The sequence below is a fragment of the Pongo pygmaeus genome, chromosome 1 (genome assembly GCF_028885625.2).
Source record: "Pongo pygmaeus isolate AG05252 chromosome 1, NHGRI_mPonPyg2-v2.0_pri, whole genome shotgun sequence".
In the NCBI taxonomy this organism is placed as follows: Eukaryota; Metazoa; Chordata; class Mammalia; order Primates; family Hominidae; genus Pongo; species Pongo pygmaeus.
The window spans coordinates 70,771,184-70,793,668 of record NC_072373.2 but is presented as its reverse complement, the minus strand read 5'-3'; the positions used below and the strand labels follow the sequence as shown (position 1 = coordinate 70,793,668).

At 42.4% G+C, this 22,485-nt stretch overlaps 1 protein-coding gene across 8 annotated transcripts in view; it reads right to left on the bottom strand.

Annotated features, from left to right (window-relative positions):
- The window catches only part of ABL2 (ABL proto-oncogene 2, non-receptor tyrosine kinase), a 126,955-nt gene that overhangs the window by 9,949 nt on the left and 94,521 nt on the right, over nt 1-22,485 (bottom strand). For all 8 annotated transcript variants that reach the window (XM_054457838.2, XM_054458143.2, XM_054458006.2 and 5 more), the window contains 9 exons: nt 21,761-21,931; nt 16,861-17,156; nt 12,068-12,340; nt 10,666-10,750; nt 9,045-9,222; nt 7,798-7,982; nt 5,347-5,499; nt 2,781-2,870; nt 760-933 (listed from right to left, as the gene is read on the bottom strand). In XM_054457838.2, the coding sequence (XP_054313813.1) occupies nt 760-933; nt 2,781-2,870; nt 5,347-5,499; nt 7,798-7,982; nt 9,045-9,222; nt 10,666-10,750; nt 12,068-12,340; nt 16,861-17,156; nt 21,761-21,931 (1,605 nt within the window). The remainder of the gene's footprint in view (nt 1-759; nt 934-2,780; nt 2,871-5,346; nt 5,500-7,797; nt 7,983-9,044; nt 9,223-10,665; nt 10,751-12,067; nt 12,341-16,860; nt 17,157-21,760; nt 21,932-22,485) is intronic.

Below are 22,485 nucleotides of genomic sequence, written 5' to 3'. Positions count from 1 at the left end.
TTATGAGTTTTGTCAGCATTTATCAAATGTCAGGTGTTGGCAGGACTCAGAGGCAAATAATAAATACATTATCATTTCATAGTGACTGGTGTTCCAAATGTGATGTGAGTTAAAAATGGGGGAAGACAGGGGCTGGGCACAGTGGCTCACGCCTGTAATGTCAGCACTTTGGGGGGCTGAGGCGGGAGGATCAGGAGGTCAGGAGATCAAGACCATCCTGGCTAACACAATGAAACCCCATCTCTACTAAAAATACAACAAATTAGCTGGGCGTGGTGGCGGGCGCCTGTAGTCCCAGCTACTCGGGAAGCTGAGGCAGAAGAATGGTGTGAACCCGGAAGGCGGAGCTTGCAGTGAGCCGAGATCGCACCACTGTACTCCAGCCTGGGCGACACAGTGAGACTCCATCTCAAAAAAAGAAAAAAAAAATGGGGGAGGAGATAACCTGCTGGTTATTACCTCAACGCTCATCCTTTCTTTAAAAACCACTGCGCAACCTCTTCTCCTCTATCAGGTTCAGTGAAGTTTTTGACGGAACTGTAAAGATGATACCTACTTGGGAACCCAGGGGTAAGGAGATGAAACTGGAGCCAGAGTTGTATGTTGGATGGATAGCCAAGGGCTTCATGGGTGGGTAAAAGAGATGCCATGCTTTCCTCAGGGAGGACGGGCATGAAAGTGGACATAAAAGTCTCATACCCCATGCTTCTTTAAACAAGGCAGTTTCTATTTCGATTCTACCTGCTAAGGGACCCATACCTGGTGCTAAACTGGAAGCAGAATTTTCTGTGGCATCTTGTGCCCCTTCAATGTTCTCCTTGTTCTCCACCTGTTTCTTCAGTGTCCGAGTCTTGGAAGGAAGTATAGGTAGCCGGGGCAGGTATGGAACAACAGATGATGAGGAGGCAGCTCTCCCAAGCTCCTCAGCTACCTCTGTGAGGAAGACAAGGGGACAGATAAAAAGAACAATTTCATAGCAGAAAAAGGGAGTTCAGAAAAGGCACACAACTGAGAAAGAACTGGCAAGTAGAGTACTAAAATACATACATGGAATCATAAAGTATGTACTCTTTTGTCTGGCTTCTTTCGCCCAGTATCATGTCTGTAGATTCGTCCACGCTGCTGCATGTGGCAGGGGTTCTCATTGCTGTGTAGCATGCCAACGTGTGAATATACCACAATCCACCTGTTCTCCTCTTGATGAATGTTTAGGTTGTTTCCAGTTTGGAGTTACTATGAATACGTTGCTAGCATCATCCTGCTATGTGTCTTTTGGTTCACAATGTTATATGCACATCTGATTGGCACAATGTAGAACTGGTGGATCACAGGGTATACGTGTATTCAGGTTTATTAGGCCCTGCCAACCTGTCCCCAAATGGCGATACTATTTCGCATGAAAGCTGTGGTTACTCTGCATGCTTGCTAAAATTTGATGTTATTATTTTTGGCTTTTTTTTTTTTTTTTTTGCAAATGGAGTGTCACCCTGTTGCCCAGGCTGGAGTGCAATGGCGTGATCTCAGCACACTGCAACCTCTGCCTCCGATGTTCAAACGATTCTCCTGTCTCAGCCTCCCAAATAGCTGGGATTACAGGAGCCCACCACCACACCCAGCTATTCTTTGTATTTTTAGTAGAGATGGGGTTTCACCATGTTGGCCAGGCTGGTCTCGAACTCCGGAACTTGTGATCCACCCGCCTCGGCCTCTCAAAGTGCTGGGATTATAGGTGTGAGCCATAGTGCCCAGTCTTTTTTTTTTTTTTTTTTTTGACAGGGAGTCTTGTTCTGTTGCCCAGGCTAAAGTGCAGAGGTGCGATCTCAGCTCACTACAACTTCCGTCTCCCGGGTTGAAGTGATTCTCCTGCCTCAGCCTCCCGAGTAGCTGGGATTATAGGCGCCCGCCATCACGCCTGGCTAGTTTTTGTATTTTTAGCAGAGACGGGGTTTCACCATGTTGGCCACGCTAGTCTGCAACTGTTGACCTCAACTGATCCACCTACCTCGGCCTCCCAAAGTGCTGGGATTACAGGCGTGAGCCACTGTGCCTGGCCAACCTGACTTTAATTTTAGCCTTTCTGGTAGGCTGTGGATTGGCATCTCATTGTGGTTTTATTTTGTATTTCTCTATGATGAGTAATGTTAAACATGGTTATTGGACATCTGGATAGCCTCGTTTACTAAGTTAAAGTTAACCTTTAACTCCTTTCCATGTCAATATATCCAAGAAGGCCGGGCGCTGTGGCTCACACATGTAATCCCAGCACTTTGGGAGGCCGAGTGGGTGGATCACTTACGGTTAGGAGTTCGAGACCAGCCTGGCCAGTGTGGCGAAACCCCATCTCTACTAAAAATAACAAAAATTAGCCAGGTGTCGTAGCAGGTGCCTGCAATCCCAGCTACTCAGGAGGCTGAGGCACAAGAATCGCTTGAACTTGGGAGGTGGAGGTTGCAGTGAGCTGACATCGCACCACTGTACTCCAGCCTGGGTGACAGAGTGAGAATCCCTCTCAAAAAAAAAAAAAAGTATATATATATGAATATCATTTTAAATATTCGGCTACATGGTTGTAATAATTTACAGTCCACTAGATATTTAAGTTGTTCATAATTTCTCACTATTATAAAGTATTATAAACTGATGCAATGTCCTTGTAGTTAAAAGTTGAAACAGAGTCTCAAACTACAAAAGTTGATCATTTTTGAAATGTGATTACCATTATCACCACCACCACCACTACCCAGAATTAGTCACCAACAGTAAATCCAACAGATTCTCACCTTCAGAAATGCTGGAGTCATGGAACATGGTTTCAAAAGCTTGGTGTGTTTCAGCAAAAGAGGGCCTATCGGCAGGGCTCCACTTCCAGCCTATGTAACAGAAAAAGAAAATATTAAAAACTCCTTGCAGAAATTCAATATCCAGTGGTATATCTAATAATGAGTTCTATGCATCATGACCTACACTTATTAAAGTACAGTTACAGCATGTTCACAATGATAGCAACATAGCCACTTCTCAGCTCTAGACTCAGAGGTATAATGAACCCACTTTCCAAATTCCTTTTTTCTTTTTCTTTGAGACAGGGTCTTGCTTTGTCACTCAGGCTGGAGTGCAGTGGCATGATCTCGACTCACTGCAGCCTTGGCCTCCTGGGTTCAAACAATTCCCCTGCCTCAGCTCCCCAAGTAGCTGGGACTATGGGTGTGCAACATCACGCCCAGCTAATTTTTTTTTTTTTTGAGACGGAGTCTCACTCTGTCACCCAGGCTGGAGTGCAGTGGCGCAATCTCAGTTCACTGCAACCTCCGCCTCCTGGGTTCAAGTGATTCTCCAGCCTCAGCCTCACGATTTGCTGGGGCTACAGGCACACGCCACCACGTCCGGCTAATTTTTGTATTTTTAGTAGACAGGGGTTTCGCCATGTTGGCCATGCTGGTCTCGAACTCCTGACCTCAGGTGATCCACCCGCCTCGGCCTCCCAAAGTGCTGGGATTACAGGCGTGAGCCACTGCGCCCAGCCAAAGTGAGCACACACAGCGATCTCAAGCTACTGTATTTTTTATGTAGATGGGATTTTGCCACACTGCTCAGGTTGCTTTTGAACTCCTGAGCTCAAGCAATCTGCTCACTTCGGCCTCCCAAACTGCTAGAATTACAGGTGTGAGCCACCGCACCTGGCCATGAACCCACTTTCTAACGCTGGTGCTTCGATTTAGCCTCAGTTCCTATTCCCTCTAATAAAAGGATGAGGAGAAACAGGGAGATGGTTTAGAAAATGGCAAGTTTTCTTCCACTTGAAAATAAAAGAAGTATAACCTGTCTTCAAACTCAGCCTAACCACATAAATAATCAACTGTATATATTCAGAAATATAAAAGGATATCAAAAAGGAGGATCTCAGAGTTCATTTTTGACAAAGTGCAACAGAGAACGTCAATGTTCAATAAGGAAACAACACAGACTTATGTTCAAACACAACTGCAATTGGGACCAGGCCCGGTGGCCCATATCTGTAATCCCAGCATTTTGGGAGACTGAGGCGGGCAGATCACTTGAGACCAGGAGTTCGAGACCAGCCTGCCCAACATGGTGAAACCTTGTCTCTACTAAAAATACAGGCCGGGCGCGGTGGCTCAAGCCTGTAATCCCAGCACTTTGGGAGGCCAAGGCGGGCGGATCACGAGGTCAGGAGATCGAGACCATCCTGGCTAACACGGTGAAACCCCGTCTCTACTAAAAAATGCAAAAAAAATTAGCCGGGCGTGGTGGCAGCCGGCGCCTGTAGTCCCAGCTACTCAGGAGGCTGAGGCAGGAGAATGGCATGAACCCGAGAGGCGGAGCTTGCAGTGAGCCGACATTGCGCCACTGCACTCCAGCCTGGGTGACAGAGCGAGACTCTGTCTCAAAAAATAAATAAATAAAAATAAAAATAAATTTTAAAAAATACAAAAATTAGGCCGGGCGTGGTGGCTCATGCCTGTAATCCCAGCACTTTGGGAAGCTAAGGCGGGCGCATCACTTGAGGTTAGGAGTTCGAGACCAGCCTGGCCAACATGGCAAAACCCCATCTCTACCAAAAATACAAAAATTAGCCAGGCGTGGTGGCGGGTGCCTGTAATCCCAGCTACTTGGGAGGCTGAGGCAGGAGAATTGCTTGAACCTGGGGGGCGGAGGTTGCAAAGATTGTGCCACTGCACTCCAGCATGGGCAACACAGCAAAGAGTCCGTCTCAAAAAAAAAAAAAAAAATAGCTGGGCATGGTGCGTGTGCCTGTGGTTCCAGCTACTCAGGGACTGAGGCATGAGAATCACTTGAACCCAGGAGGTAGAGGTTTCAGCGAGCCAAAATCACGTCACTGCACTCCAGCCTGGGCAACAAAGCAAGAGTGTTTGAAAAACAACAACAAAAACAAACAAACAAACAAAACCCTGCAATTTAATCCACTATTCACTTTCCTTTTTCATCTGCAAGCAATCGGATGCTTCTGTTTATCTACCACAGAGGTTATTTTTATGCATTCTTCATAGTCTTTAGCAATCATTTTTACCTAGTTGAAAACAGCCCTCCCCACCTTAATCTCTAAACTCAATTTCTTATCTTATTAAATATGCAAATGTCTCTGAGAAACTGGGTCAATACTTGGGCCATAACAACTATGCTTAGGATTCCAGTAAGATTCAATGGTATATGATATGACAACTGGCTGATCAATGATAAACTCTTTAAATGTCATGAGGTTGGATTCAATCTAACTACACTGAGAGGAGAAATGTTTCTAATTTTGTTAACTATTCTGAACTGCTAGCTTATGCCTTCAAAATTAAAACATGCAAAAATACTCACATGCTCTCATAAGTTCATAAACCTTAGGGGGGCATCCCTCAGGCTGTTCCATTCGATATCCTTTTTCTAGGAGGTCGTAGACCTGAGACAGGTCAATACCTGGATATGGTGACATTCCATAGGTAGCGATTTCCCACAACAGTACCCCAAAAGCTGCATAAGGAATTAAAAAAAGCACTTAGTGTTTCTTCTCTGATTATTTATTTTACATAATTAGGTGATTCTCTTTCATATTTTAGGTAACATTCACACACTGTTACAAAAACATTAATATATAATATACTCTCATCAATTCTTACAGCATGACTTGTCCTTCTAAAATATTTGCAACAGGAATGCTACAGATAATCTCAAGACAGTTTTATTTAAATTTCCCAATTTTTATTTAGATTTCCTTTACTGTAATGAGGGAAAATAAACTATGACCATTTAAGAAGTCTGAGGCATAACCCAACTATTCTTAGAAAAGTTTTTGATATACAGTAGTCACCCCTTATCCATGGTTTCACTTCCCACAGTTTCAGCTACTCACAGTCAACCAAGGTCCAAAAATATTAAATAGAAAATTCCAGAAATAAATCTAAAGTTTTAAATTGCATGCTGCCCTGAGTTGCATGATGAACTCTCAAGCCATGCTTCTCCTTCCCACCTCGCACATAAATCATCCTTTTACTCAACATATCCACACCGTAGATGCTACCCACCCCTTAGTCACTGAGAAGACCTCTCGGTTATCAGATCAAAAAAAGATTATATATCCAGGGCTTGACACTATCCTTGGTTTCAGGCTTCCAAGGGGGGTCTTAGAATGTATTCTCCTGAGGATAAAGGAGAACCACTGTATCTAAGAAGTAAAACAGTTTTAAAGTCAGCTAATACAAGAGGAGTAAAATAAAAACGGATTCATTTAAAATCAGATAAAATTCAGAGCAGAAAAAAATTTGTTTGATTTTGTCACAGTTATTTGAGTTTGAGATTTCCAGTAAAAAATGACTTAGAATCCTATGACTATTTCTATTGGTCCACAATCCAAATTTCCAGATTGTTCAGTCTACTAAGCTTCAACCAAATCATATTACTTCTCAGAGCAGTAGAAACCAGATCAGTTAGGACAAATTCTAGAGGAAACCTCATCACACTTCCCTTGAAAAAAAAAAAAAAAGCTCTGTGTCACAGTACTCTGCAAATGAGTGATAAAACCTAATGTGAGGCCGAGCGCAGTGGCTCGCGCCTGTAATCCCAACACTTTGGGAGGCCAAGGCAGGTGGATCATTTGAGGTCAGGAGTTCGAGACCAGCCTGGCCAACATGGTGAAACCTCATCTCTACTACTATGACAAAAATTAGCCGGGCATGGTGATGCATGCCTGTAGTCCCAGCAACTCTGGAGGCTGAGGCAGGAGAATCGCTTGAACCCGGGAGACGGAGGTTGCAGTGAGCTGAGATTGTGCCACGGCACTCCAGCCTGGACAACAGAGCAAGGCTCTGTCTCAAAAATAAAAACAAAAAACCTAATGTGGAAATAGGATGCTTTACAGAGAGAGGATCATTAGCACTCCAATGCAATAAGAGATCTAGACTGTGAGCTCTCTAAAAGCAGGGACTTCTTTTTTAAAACTTTCTTCTTTCTTTTTTTTTTTGTTTGTTTGTTTGAGACAGAGTTTTGTTCTTGTTGCCCAGGCTGGATGGAGTACAATGGTGTGATCTCGGCTCACCACAACCTCCACCTCCCGGGTTCAAGTGATTCTCCTGCCTCAGCCTCCCGAGTAGCTGGGATTACAGGCATGTGCCACCACACCCGGCTAATTTTGTATTTTTAGTAGACACAGGGTTTTTCCATGTTGGTCAGGCTGGTCTCAAACTCCGACCTCAGGTGGTCCACCTGCATCAGCTTCCCAAAGTGCTGGGATTACAGGCATGAGCCACCATGCCTGGCCCTAAACTTTCTTCTTTATACTTTTTTTTTTTTTTGAGACAGAGTCTCACTCTATTGCCCAGGCTGGAGTGCAGTGGCGCCATCTTGGCTCACTGCAACCTCTGCCCCCCAGGCTCAAGCAATTCCCCTGCCTCAGTCTTCAGCCTCCTGAATAGCTCGGATTACTGGCGCATGCCACCACGCCTGGCTAATTTTTGTAGTTAGTAGAGATGGGAGTTCGCCATGTTGGCCAGGCTGGTCTCGAACTCTTGACCTCAAGTGATCCACCTATCTCGGCCCAAAGTGCTGTAATTACAAACGTGAGCCACCACACCAGGCCTATACTTCTGTCTATGCAAAGTTCTTAACACAGTCCTGGCAGATAGGAGGTATTTAACAAATGCTTGCTGAATAACTGAAGAAGAATGGCAGGTAAAGATAGAGGATACTGAACATCATAAGAGAAGCTCTAAAGAATCAAGGCATTTATAAAAAATAAAATAAAATGACACAGAAAAAAGTCCCTTTCAACCTTACCCCAGACGTCAGATTTAATTGAGAAGGTATTGTAGGCAAGACTCTCTGGTGCTGTCCACTTAATAGGAAATTTGGCTCCAGCATGAGCAGTATAAGTGTCTCCAGTCATCAATCTACTTAAGCCAAAGTCAGCCACTTTTACCACATGGTTTTCTCCCACTAGGCAGTTACGAGCTGCAAGATCTCTGTGGGAAAAAGAACCCTAATGTGATTCCATTCAGATGCTGAGGAAAATGGTCATGAACACTCTATTCTTGGTTCTTTGTGTTACAGGCAGAGTTAAGTAAGTGCTGACAAATATGGTAGTATCTTCTGATAATCACTAACACCTTAGAAAGCCACTAATGATATGTCACTGTAGAGCACTCATCAAGATGCAGAATAAAGCAGGCTTTATAAAATGGGTCCCTATTTATAAGTACACTGGGATAGGTGAGTAATAGATGTTTTTCTACAAGACTAAGTTATTTACTAAGGCAGAAAAGTATTTTAAAAATTCAGCCACTAGGCCAGGTGTGGTGGCTCATGCCTGTAATCCTAGCACTTTGGGAGGCCAAGGTGGGTGTATCTCCTGAACTCAAGAGTTCAGGACCAGCCGGGGCAACATGGCAAAACCCAGTCTACAAAAAAAAAAAAAAAAAACCATAAAAAAAACACTTAGCCGGGCATGGTGGCATATTCCTGTAATCCCAGCTACTCAGGAGGCTGAGGTGGGAGGATGGCTTGGGCCCAGGAGGCTGAGGGTGCAGTAAGCTAAGATCGCATCACTGCATTCCAGCCTGGGCAATGGAGCCAGCCTGTCTCAAGAAGGAAAAAAAAAAAAAAGCCACTAGATGGTGAAAAAGGATCTTGGATACAGTGCTGGGCAAAATAAAGAGAGCTCTCTGGCCAGGCATGGTGGCTCACACCTATAATCCCAGCACTTTGGAAGGCTAAGATGGGAAGATCACTTGAGGCCAGTAGTTTGAGACCAGCCTGGTCAACATAGCAAGACCCCATCACTATTGTAATTTTTTTTTTTTTAAAGAGAGTTCTCAGGTTTGAGAATAGCAAAGGCCCCTTATTAATACTTTAATCAGAGTATAGTAGGTTTACAAGTTAGAAGTGACATTATAATGGGCCCTGTGAAATACAAAATTACTTTCTTGAATCATCTGAAATTTTCTGGGAAGGTTCTCACATTCTTCCTTTTATCTGCATGTCAAGCAAGATGGCGTCATGGTTAGTCAGAGGTAAGTTTTACACACCTATGGATGAAATTCTTCTTCTCTAAGTACTCCATTGCAGAAGAAATCTGAGTGGCCATGTAGAGCAGCACAACTGCAGTCACCTCTTCTCGGTTGCATTCTCGGAGGTAATCCAGCAAATTCCCGTATGGCATGTATTCAGTCACAATGTAAAATGGTGGCTCCAAAGTACACACACCTAAAAGTTGAAGAATAGTGCTTGTTTTTATTAGCGTACATTCAAACACTCCAAACCACTTTGGCCAAGAATAATTTGACAGTTTTTCAGGTCTAGTCCAGCAGTAATCTTTTCCCTTCTTACCACGTTCTCTGAAATTAATAAGCAAAAACTAAGAAGCTGGTTTATAAGGGAGTCCTTATTTCACTATATTGTTCTCTGGGAATTCATATGCCTCTGAGTATTTGTCTGTTTGAGCAAAAGCAGAGTTACTTGTATTAATTCTATAAGGGGCCAAGAAAACCAACATGTCTAGAGTTTTGTACACGGCCCATGATTCTCTTCCTCAACTGCAGGCTAACAATACTTATTCAAAAGTAATGGCAATTGTGCACACGCTGAAGACTATGTGAGCCCCACCTGCAATACTGCTTTGTAAAATGATTGTCATCATTTCCATAGTCAAGGATTTCACTGATATATGGCAGATTCCTTATAAAAAACCAACAAGAGGCCGGGTACAGTGGCTCACGCCTGTAATCCTAGCACTTTGGGAGGCTGAGGCAGGCAGATCGCCTGAGACCAGCAGTTCAAGACTTGACTGGCCAACATAGCAAAACCCTGTCTCTACTACAAAAATTAGCTGGACGTGGTGATGCACATTGAGGCACGAGAATAGCTTGAAACTGGGAGGTGGAGGTTGCAGTGAGCCAGGATCATGCCACTGCACTCCAGCCAGGGTGACAGAACAAGACTCTGTGTTTAAAAAACAAAAACAAAAACAAAAAAAACCCACAACAAAAAACACCCTCCACCCACCCCCCACCCCCCCAAAAAAGAAAAAAAAAAACCTGGCCCTATTTTAAAAAACGAAAAGGGCTTAGTAAAAGAGTTCTTTGTGACCTGAACAGTGAAAAGCCAATCTAACATAATACAGCATTTCCTGCTTGTAAAGGTAAACTGATGGGTGTGGTCACAGTTTTTAATTTGCTTCTTTTCAACAGTCCTTTGTTTAAATGTCTCTTTATTTTGCAAAAACATTTCATGAGTTTTTGGTTCAGTACCATTTTGAACACTTCTGAACTTTGAATCTGGGGCAATTAGTACAAACTGAGGAGTTTTATATACTAAAATCAATCCACGCCACTGTTTCTTGGGCTATTTTTAAACACAGAACCTACTGATTAAAATAACTATTTATTGAAGTGGATTCAAACCTGCAGCTTCCACCACGGTGACTGAAAAGAAAGGTTTGGGGGGGAAAAAAAGGCCGGGCATGGTGGCTCATGCCTGTAATCCCAACATATTGAAAGGCCCAGGCAGGAGTATCACGTCAACAGCAGCCTGGACAACAGAGCGAGACCCTGTCTCTATATTTAAAAAAAAAAAAAGCATTTGGAGATAACAAGGGTTAAAGGGCAAGCATTTTTGGAGGAGATCTATGGTTCAGGCAAGGTTCCTCACCTAAAAGTTGTACCAGATTAGGATGCTTGATTTCCTTCATTACCGCAGCTTCTTTCAGGAATTCTTCTACCTCCATGGTATCTTCCTAGAAAAAGGGAAAGGTAAGAAAGAAGAAAACGAGAGGGACAAACTCTCAACTTAAAATCATTTGATTCATCTCACAATCCTAAAGCTTCAGCTTTAAAAGTAAAAAGAAGTATCTTTTGAATATTTTAGCATATTACAAGATATAATTATTATTTTAATTTATTTTTTTGAGACAGGGTCTCGCTCTGTTACCCAGGTTGGGGTGAAGTGGTGTGATCTCACTGAAACCTCCGCCTCCTAGGCTCAAGCAATTCTCCTGGCTCAGCCTCCCAAGTAGCTGGGATTACAGGCATGCACCACCATGCCTGGCTACTTTTTGTATTTTTAGTAGAGACGGGGTTTTGCCATGTTGGCCAGGATGCTCTCCTGACCTCAGGTGATCCACCCGCCTGGGCTTCCCAAATTGCTGGGATTACAGGCGTGAGCCACCACGCCCAGCCGAAATAATTATTATTTTAAGAAGTCCAACTGAGAAAGAAAAATGCCCTGAAGTAAAAATTAGCAGGAGGAGCAAAATTCAGCAATCGTGTCCTATAATCAACTGAAACACAGGAGCCCTGTATTGGATAGTTCAGTTTTCTCATAGTTTACTTCTCCAGATATCTCAGGCTTTGAATGAGACAGAGCACTTAGCTGCTTACATACTTATCTTCTTGCTTAGATCATAATCTTCTTAGAGAGCAAGGCCTTATATATTGCTTCACACTCAGAATATGCTTAAGAAACAGAACTGACTACTACTTATAGCTAAAGAATAGCCCTTATGAGTGATATACCAGAGACAGTTACTGAGGCTCTGGGAGAATCAAGTGAATGAAAACCTTATAATTTGATACTGGGATGTTTAAAGGAGACATATAGTAGTACTACGAAAAAGATTTCTGTGAACATTAAGAAGAAGTGATCTAACTGCAAAGAGACAGGAGGAACAAGAACAAAGGAGAGAGAGGACAGAACAAGAAAGAGGCCCATGACTCTCAGACAAGAATTCTGTCCAGCAGGGGTCGTTCTCAGGAAGCAAAAGAGTTTATTTTGCTTTTATAACTTTTAATTTGCTTCTAACCTCCCACTAAGATCTACATCAACAGCCTCCAGAGACAGACCTTTCCCACATGTGGGTTTCACTGCATTGCAGTGAAGAATCTACCTCTGCATTGTCAGCAATGGCACCAGGGTTAATCATCTCAATTTGCTGATGTGCTTGGCACCAGTGGGTGGAAAGTGTTCCAAAGTTAAAGAAGGGCATGCTGATATTTCCAAGTGATTGAGCACAAAAGAAAAAGATGCCTGAAAACTGTAATTCTCAGCAACCCACCTTCAATGTTTTCACAGCAACTGTAAGGCTGTATTTCTTCCAGACGCCAACGTAAACCTCTCCATACTGACCGCCCCCAAGTTTGTGCTTCATGGTAATATCTGTTCGCTCCATTTCCCATTTGTCGTGGATGGGGGACACACCATAGACTGTAGGCTTATTACACTTGGGTGCTGGGTAGTGTAATGTTGTCACCAGCCCATCAGCCACTGTGGAGTGATGGTGTACAAGCTCTGCCAAGGTGCTGAAGCGGCTCTCAGCAGTCACATACACCTGGTAAGAAAAGGAGAAAAGCTAAACAACTTGAAAAGAGATTAAGATTTTTTTTTTTTTTTTTTTTTTTTTTGAGATGGAGTCTTGCTCTGTCACCCAGGCTGGAGTGCAGTGGCGCGATCTCGGCTCACTGCAAGCTCCGCCTCCCGGGTTCACGCCATTCTCCTGCCTCAGCCTCTCTGAGTAGCTGGGACTAAAGGCGCCCGCCACCACGCCCGGCTAATTTTTTGTATTTTTAGTAGAGATGGGGTTTCACTGTGTTCTTGATCTCCTGACCTCGTGATCTGCCTGCCTCAGCCTCCCAAAGTGCTGGGATTACAAGCATGAGCCACCGCTCCCAGCCTAAGAATTTTTTTTTAAAGCCCATATTTCACTGGCCTGAAGATATAGATAGGAGGCTATCTTTAAAAAAAAAAAAAAAAAAAATTTCTGCAGACAGGGTCTCAGTGTTGCCCAGGCTGGTCTCAAACGCCAGCCTCAAGCAATCCTCCTGCCTGGGCCTCCCAAGGTGCTGAGATTACAGACGGGGCCACTATACCCAGCAAGAGTTTATCTTAATTGAGGTAAATAAAAAAGTTAAATGATGATTGCAAGGGTAAACACAGAACTTCAGTTTAATCTTATTTAATCTGCCTTTCCTATTCTTCCTAAATTAGTCTTGGGAAAACCTTCCAATATCTCTCTCTGGATAATCAAACTCATTGGTCTTCAAATATATATATATTTTTTCAAATATGTATATATATATTCTCAAATTATATATTTTTCAAATATATATACATATATTTTTTCTTTTTCTTTTTCTTTTTTTTTTTGCCCAGGCTGTTGCCCAGGCTGGAGTACAGTGTCACGACCTCAGCTCACTGCAACCTCCGCCTCCCGGGTTCAAGTGATTCTCCTGCCTCAGCCTCCCAAGTACCTGGGATTACAGGCATGCGCCATCACGTCTGGCTAATTTTTTTCTTTGTATTTTTAGTAGAGACGGGGTTTCACCATGTTAGCCAGGCTGGTCAGGAACTCCTAACCTCAAGTGATCTGCCTGCCTCAGTCTCCCAAATTGCTGGGATTACAGGTGTGAACTACCACGCCCAGCCAGTCTTCAAATATTTTTAAGCCACAAGACTATGGACTCAACTACAGAACATAGTAAAGAAGAGATACCCTGATCAAAGTAAGCAAGCAAGGACTTGGCCTCTTGTAGAAATTTACAAAATATCACCTCAATCTTGTAAAGAACATAACTTGAAAACCACTGATTTAGATTTTTTTGGTAAGAGTATTCAAATATCTCATAATTTTAATTACGATGTGCATTTGAGTGTCTAGGCCATTAAAGAAAGAGCCACAATTTATCGGTGGCCAGGCGCAGTGGCTCACAACTGTAATCCCAGCACTTTGGGAGGCTGAGGTGGGCAAGTCACTTGAGGTCAAGAGTTGAGACCAGCCTGGCCATCATGGTGAAAACCCCTCTCTACTAAAAACACAAAAATTAGCTAGGCATGGTGGTGCGTGCCTGTAGTCCCAGCTACTTGGGAGGCGGAGGTGGGAGGACTGCTTGAACCTGGGAGGTGGAGGTTGCAGTGAGCTGAGATCACGCCACTGCATGCTAGCCTGGGTGACAGAGCAAGACTCCGTCTAAAAAAAAGAAAAGAGCCACACTGGATTTCACAGGATTGCTTACAAAATAGTTGTTAATTTGCTAAGCAATAAGAAATGTAAAGTAAGAGGGAATTCTCTGGCCTTCTCTCCCAAGGGAGCTTTAATTGTTATTTATTTTTGAGAAATAAGGGTCTCACTCGGTTGCCCAGCCTGGAGTGCAGTGACACAATCATGACTCACTGCAGCCTTGACCTCCCAGGTTCAGGTGATCCTCCTGCCTCAGCTTCCCGAGTAGCTAGGACCACAGACATATGCCACCATGCCCAGCTAATTTTTAAAATTTTTTGTAGAGATGAGGTTTCACTATGTTCCTCAGGCTGGTCTTGAACTCCTGGGCTCAAGTGATCTACCCACCTTGGCCTCCCCAAGTGTTGGCCTTACAGGCATGAGCCACTACGCCTAGCCTGTTATTTATTTATTTTTTTTAAAGACGCTTTTGGCCGGGCGCAGTGGCTCACGCCTGTAATCCCAGCACTTTGGGAGGCCAAGGTGGGTGGATCACGAGGTCAGGAGATCGAGACCATCCTGGCTAACATGGTGAAACACCGTCTCTACTAAAAATACAAAAAATTAGCCGGGCGTGGTGGTGGGCTGTAGTCCTGTAGTCGCCTGTAGTCCCAGCTATTGAGGAGGCTGAGGCAGGAAAATGGCGTGAACCTGGGAAGTGGAACTTGCAGTAAGCCAAGATCGCGCCACTGCACTCCAGCCTGGGCGACACAGTAAGACTCCGTCTCAAAAGAAAAAAAAAAAAGAAGCTTTTGTTTTAGTGTATACAGTTCATAAACAGAAAATTTATAATTTTTACAAAGTAAACTCACCCATGTAAACATCACCCACACCAAGAATTTTAACATGATCAGCACCCCAGAAGCCTCCCTTATGCTCTCCAGCTATTTACCCTTGCATAGATAGCCACTATACTGACTTCTAACATCTTAGATTAGCTTCTGCTTTTTTTTTTTTTTTTTTTGAGACAGAGTCTCGCCCTGTTGCCCAGGCTGGAGTGCAGTGGCACGATCTTGGCTCACTACAACCTCCACCTCCCGGGTTCAACCAATTCTCCTGCCTCAGCCTCCTGAGTAACTGGGATTACAGGCGCGTGCCACCATGCCAGGCCAATTTTTGTATTTGTAGTAGAGACAGGGTTTCACCATGTTTGTGGGGCTGACCTCCTGACCTCCAGTGATGAGGCCCGCCTCAGCCTCCCAAAGTGCTGGGATTACGGGTGTGAGCCACTGTGCCTGGCCTCTGCTTCTGAACTATATACAAACAGAATCACACAATATGTATTGTTTTATGTCTGCTTTTTTCCACTCAATTTTTAAAAATTGCATTATAATTCACATACCATAAAATTCATCATTTTAAGGTATACAATTGAGTGGTTTTTGGCATATTCTCAAAGTTGTCCAACGATCACCACTATCTAATTCTAGAACATTCTCATTACCTCATTATCTATTAGGAGTCCTTCCCACTCCCCACATCCTCATCCCCTGGCTAATACTAATCCTTCAACTTTGCTGAAGTTGTTGAGTCAGCTAACACTCATCTAGAGTAGGGGCCAGCAAACTCTTCATAAGGGCCAGATAATAAATATTTTAGGCTGTGGCCATAGTGTGTCAGAACTGTGAACTACTCAGCGCTGCCTAGTAATAGAAACCATAGACAGTACATGAACAAATGGGTGTGGCTGTATTCCAATAAAATGTTATTTACAAAAAAAAAGCAGACGGCTGGAGGGTCATAGTTTTATCTGGTGGTGTTGTGTGTAGCAGTACTGTGTTCGTTTCTGTTGTTGAATGAAATTGCATTTTATGAATATACCACAATTTATTAATCCATTCTACTGTTGTTAGATCTGTGGGTGTTTCTAGTTTTTGGCTATCACAAGCAATGCTGCTATGAACATTCCTATACATGTCTTCTGGCACACATATGCACTCATTTCTATTAGGTAAATAACTAGAACTGCTGAGTCACTCTTACTATTATTACACATCTGATTCTGTTCTGTTTGGTCAAGAGGAAACATACTATGTCTGTATGCTGGTGCAAAAGTGAAAGAAAATTAAAAATTTACTTATTTCCTACTCTGTATCAGTCATCATGTTTTACAGAAATTACTTCATTTAATCCTTACAACAACCCAATAAAGTGGGATCTAATTACAGACAGGGAAATTGAGACTTATGTAAGGTCACAATCAGATCTGCTTGCTCCAAAGCCTGTGCTTCCCCCACAGCTTGCCTATCCCATAGAGGAGAATAGAAGAAATAATTCAACCTAAATTTACTGCTCAACAGATAAACAACGGACATAAGCTCATGCTCTGCAGTTTATAATGTGTAAACACACTGTAACACATCCATTCTAACTAACATGGTTGGTGTTCCCAATATACAAACTGTTCAATGACTGAATGATCCGTTTCAGTTAATATACATTAATGATCCACACCAAGCTCAAAAGTCTAAATTCTTACTCTGTGAACTTTCTGGTAGATATTATTCTAATTTTCAATGATACAATGTTAACTGATAAATTCTATACCAGTGCACTGGGTATATATTTGTGTATTGATTATTAGAACAGCTAACTTATAGAGCAGTTCCCTTCATTCTTCACCTTCAAATCTAGCTTATCTTTAAAATATTAATATAATACTGTTTTTAAATTTCTATTACCATATCCTTTTCAAGAGAACAAGCTCTAACATGCCAAAAAGCCCAAAGTCACAAAGCTAGTGAATATTTTATTTCATGTCAGACATAAAATCTATTATTTCACTTCAATCACGTTGAATATTATTTCACAGAGCAGCCAGTCCATGCTTAAAGGTGGTGACCAGGGAGTCTTACCTTGCCATCTGTGGTGGTATTGATCCTGTAGTGATACACACGTCCCTCGTACCTGAGCGAGATGGACAGCTGCCCAGGGCTACTCTCACTTTCTCGTACCAGGAAGCTGCCATTGATTAGACTGCTGAGCAGATACTCAGCTGCACTGCGTGACACAGGTCCATGGTACCAGGAGTGTTTTTCCAGACTGTTCACTGGGGTGATGTAGTTGCTTGGCACCCAGCCCTGCCCGTTCTTAGAGCGAACTTCACTCCACTCGCCATTCTGGTTGTAACCAAGGACTCGTAGCTTTTCACCTAGCCATAAGGTCATCACAGGATGAAAGAAACGATGTTAGGACTTTATTTCAACTGAAGCGGTATACTGTCAAACTTTATACTCATTAAAAGAATCTAGAACTTTTATGCCAAATTTTTTTTTTTTTAAAAATGAAAACAAACTTGGCTGTTCATATCGTGATTGCTCTCTTTAGCTTTTAGCTTAACCACAGAAGTATGGTCAGAAATGGTTTTCTGGCATTTACTACAGGGTTTTAAAAGTCTATATACAACTTAAAAAATATCCTTAGGAAATTCTATGTATGCCAGACAGGTTACTAAAATGGCTGGAAAAGAACACAGTGCTCACTCTTCAAAAGAAGAAAATTCACTTTCCCTCAAAACAGTTTATCAAGGAATGTATCTTATATATGATTCAATGTTAACAACAATCAAGGATTAGGGATAAGACACGTGAGATACAAAGTGACTTCTAAATTTCACTTGGCACCAAGGCAACAAAACCACTGACGTAAAAAAACAAAAACAAAAAATGAACAAACAAAAAAAACACGGATCACAGAGTCTTCAACAAGAAAACTGTTTAGTGGGGTGAGGGAATGGGCAGTTAGGACTCCCAAAACACAATCCCTTCCAGAATGCAAGTTTAAAAATAGCTATAGCTTTCTTATTTCCTTCCTAGTTCCCACAAAGAATGAATCACTCATTTCCATTCCACATTAAAATCAGTGTGTGGAATGGCAAGCTCACTCTGAAGTTGGAAACCAAAACCCAAGTCACTCAGTGTTATCTTTGCTGTCGACTTCAATGTTCTTAATTTTTCTATTAAAATTGTGAACATCAAGTTCAGACTTCAACATATAACTTGCCCCGATACTTGCAGCACAAATTAGGTTTCTTTGGCAAAACAGAAAAAGTGAAAGAGATATCCCTAGTGATAAATAAATGCTAATCTAAAGAATCCTTGCAGTGCCTCAGGCTCTTATCTCTAAGACATGCAAGCCTTCCTACAGCGTTCACATCTACTTCTTCAGCGTCAGAAAGAAGGAAGCCAAGTCAATCAAAAGCACATGGCCATGGCTGAGCGTGGTGTCTCACACCTGTAATCCCAGCACTTTGGGAGGCTGAGAGGGGCGGATCACCTAAGGTCAGGAGTTCGAGACCAGCCTGGCCAACATGGTGAAACCTTGTCTCTACCAAAAATACAAAAAATTAGCCGGGCGTGGTGGTCTGCATGCCTGTAATCCCAGCTACTCGGGAAGCTGAGGCAGGAGAATTGCTTGAACCCGGGAGGCTGAGGTTGCAGTGAGCCGAGATTGCACCACTGTACTCCAGCCTGGGAGACAGAGTGAGAATGCCAAAGAAAAAAAAAGCACATGGCCAGAAGTATCAGGCAAAGTTTTTAGGAGAACTAAAAATAATTATCCTTGTAACCATCTGTCCTTTTTTAGTGGCCTTCAGAAACGTTTCCATAGACTAACTTTCTATTAGACACCATCTCACCTTAGACACGTGGATATGAGATAATGAGAAAAAACACAAGAGTATATGTACATATATACACCTATGGGTACATAAAATATACATATATACAGATAAGAGTGAGTCTGGTGTAGCGGTGGATATGTATAAGTGCACAAATACTTGTCAATCATATTTACAGGAAGAAAAAAAAAAAGAATCCTGCTAGAAAAACTGAAGAAAACCTGTTGCTCTGTAGCTTTTCTCTATTAGTCCACATGAACTAAAAATAAAGAATATTAGTATTTTCTATATATATCTACATATACATTTTTTAATATTGTTGTTTCCTTGAAAAGAATTGGTAATGACAGGCTATCATAATTAAGATACAGTCAAAGACCCCAGGATTTTTTGTTTGTTCTCTTTTTTTGTCAGTTATCAGGAAAATTTTTCTACCCTGGAAGTTTTGACTACCATGGAAACTGACAGGGGGATGACTAGTATGGATTCAAATATTGGCCAAACTGGCAGAGCAACCCTTGGGAGAACTTCTTTGTTTTGAAACAGGTCTCTCTCTGTCGCGACACGGCAGTGCAGCGGTGCAAACACAGCTCACTGTAACCTCAATTTCTCAGGCTCAAGTGATCCTCAGACCTCAGCCCCCCAGGTACCTGGGTCTACAGGTGCATGCCACTGCCCCTGGCTAATTTTTAAATTTTTTGTAGAGACAGGGGTCTCACTACGTTGCCTAGGCTGGTTTTGTACTCCTAGGCTCAAGCAATCCTCCTGCCTCAACCTCCCAAAGTGCTGAGATTACAGGGATGAGCCACTGCGCTTGGCTGGTAGAACTTAAAAAAAAAAAAAAAAATTCAAGCGAAATATCATTTTCAATCAAAAACTAAAGTGTTGCTTTATTTTTTAAATATATTTTCTTGTCTTTTAAAATAATAGAATAGCTTTAGTATGACATTGTTTTAAATTAGTGAGAACCTGATATAAAAATTTGGCATTCTGTGGATTTTAAGAGAAACCACTGTTGGTCATAAGATAAAGACCAGTCATAACTGATAACTGAGGAATCAACAGTCTTTCTTTATCAATGTTTCCTTGATGACTGGGCTATCTTGAAAAAACAACAGGAAAACGTACCTACGAAAGAATTTCTGAGTCATCACTTCACAAATTTCTCCAGTGAAGAATCAGTAAAGGTAAAATCAAGTATATTGTAGTCCAAAGAGACTACTACACAATATAAACTTTCTGGCTGGGTGTGGTGGCTCATGCCTGTAATCCCAGCACTTTGGGAGGCTGAGGCAGGCGGATCACAGGTCAGGAGTTTGAGGCCATCCTGACCAACATGGGTAAAACCCTGTCTCTACTAAAAATACAAAAATTAACCCGGCGTGGTGGTGCATGCCTGTAATCCCAGCTACTCAGGAGGCTGAGGCAGCAGAATCGCTTGAACCCAGGAGGCAGAGCTTGCAGTGAGCTGAGATAGTGCCACTGCACTCCAGCCTGGGTGACAGAGCGAGATTGTCTCAAAAAAAAAAAAATTATTTGATGTCTTTTGTTCTATCCTCAAACTTTACGTAAAATGTTCCTACAACTGCATAAACACAACCTCCACATACATAGCATGTATCATCCTGTCCCCAAAACTATCCAAAAGCAGGAAGTAAAACTGACACTAGGAGATGATGCACTTTTACTTTCACTTTTAATTCTGTCCTATATACAGTTGGCCAGCACATGCAACTACCATGAAGGTTAGACTCACTATACACCTATTCTTTTGTTTTTGTTTTTTTTAAGAGATAGCATCTCACTCTGTCGCCCAGGCTAGAGTGCAGTGGCACCATCTCAGCTCAATGCAACCTCCCCCTCCCAAGTTCAAGCAATTCTCCTGCCTCAGCCTCCCAAGTAGCTAGGACTACAGGCACATGCCGCTACACACGGCTAATGTCTTTTGAATTTTAGTAGAGACGGGGTTTCACCGTGTTGCCCAGGCTGGTCTCAAACTCCTGAGCTCAGACAATCCACCAGCCTTGGCTTCCCAAAGTGCTAGATTACAGGCGTGAGCCACCATGCCTGGTCACACCTATTCTAATTGAACTGTGGCTAAGATGAGCCATGTTGCCAGACCTCACTGCTACTCAGAATGTCTGCAAATTTGACTGCCTACCTGAGGACTGTTCATTCATTACTAGTCCACAGTGAGATTACGAACTTCAACCAAATGTAAACCAACTACATCACTAAGCACACTATTTATTATTTAGTTCAGCTAATAGTTTTACCTTTTGGAGCAAGGCTTTCTGCATGAAGATAGTAGTCCAGTGTTTCACATTCTGGCATAAGCATCTTACCTTGCTGTGGACCATTTTTGAGTAGCACTGGCCTAGACAACATAAATGTCTATTGTTTGTGTTTATATAGATCAGTGAAAGGAATGGTAGGAAAGGTTTATTTGATTTCCATTATAGTAATATTCTCAAGAGAGTGGTAGTTTATTTCCGTGGTAAATTCTTTTAAAAGGGAACATTAAGAACACGACCAAATAAAATCAACCATTATTGATTTTCTGTGTGTGTGTGTGTGTGCGCGCGCGTGCGTGTGTGTGCGCGCAAGGGCAAAAAAAGTAACTTTTATGAGAAAGAAATAGGATTATGGGGAGATTATCCTTGTGTACATGAACTGGATTGCTAGTCTGCCTAAACTTATGCTTGCCTTTTGAACGTATGAAAGCCACTGCTGGGGAAAAAATGTATTTCAGGATAATTTTTTTTTTTTTTTTTTTTTTTTTTGAGAGACGGAGTCTCACTCTGTCACCCAGGCTGGAGTGCAGTGGTGTGATCTCGGCTCACTGCAACCTCTGCCTCCCGAGTTCAAGCAATTCTCATGCCTCAGCCTTCTGAGTAGCTGGGACTACAGGCATGTGCTACCATGCCCGACTAATTTTTTTCATATTTTTATTAGAGACGGGGTTTCACCATGTTGGCCAAGCTGGTCTCAAAATCCTGACCTCAGGCGATCTGCCCGCCTCGGCCTCCCAAAGTGCTGAGATTATAGGTGTGAGCCACCGCACCTGGCCAGGCCCCTTCATCTCTTAATCATTAATGAAAACTGAAAAGTGAAAGGATGTTACATAGAAGCCTCACCTTTAGTGATGCTGAGTGTGTTATCACCACTTGCTACAAAATCATAAAGTGCAACGAAGAGATTAGGGTCACTCTCGGTGGCTCCGAGCAAGTTCTCCTTGGAGCTCCACCTGATAGCCTCATTTAGTGCCTGGGGTTCAACATCACAACCATAGGGACGATGCAAAGCTTCTGAAAGACATAAGAAGGGAAGGGAATTCACGGTGAGTTCAACAGCGAAACATTTGTTTGAATTCAGTATATACACAGTATTTCAGCTGCTGGCTCCAGAGTAGGAAAGAACTGTACAGTATAAAGTGTTATGAAGAATAAGCAAATAGGCACTATGTCTCCTAAGCATAAGGAAGCAATTTACTTGTTGAAAATGTAAAACAAGGTAGTCAGAGAAAAGACCACAAAATGAGAGTTTAGCCGTGATTTATATGCACTCACCAAAATCAGACATAAACTAATAGGAAACGCAGTTTTCTCAAAATGGAAAAAAGAATCTCAAAGAGAAATGGTTACTAGCTTTATAAAACATATAGGATATTTTGCTATAGTAGTGGTTGTAGTTTTAAGTAAGAAATGATTGTAAGTTTCTTACAAGTCCACTCAAACCACCCTTATTCCTTTCTCTCTCCACAGAAAACAAACTGTAGAAAAGACAACAGGGATTATTTTTCAGAATTAGGTAATACTGTATAAATCCAGGCCCTCTATTTAAGTATAGAAAAAATTATTTA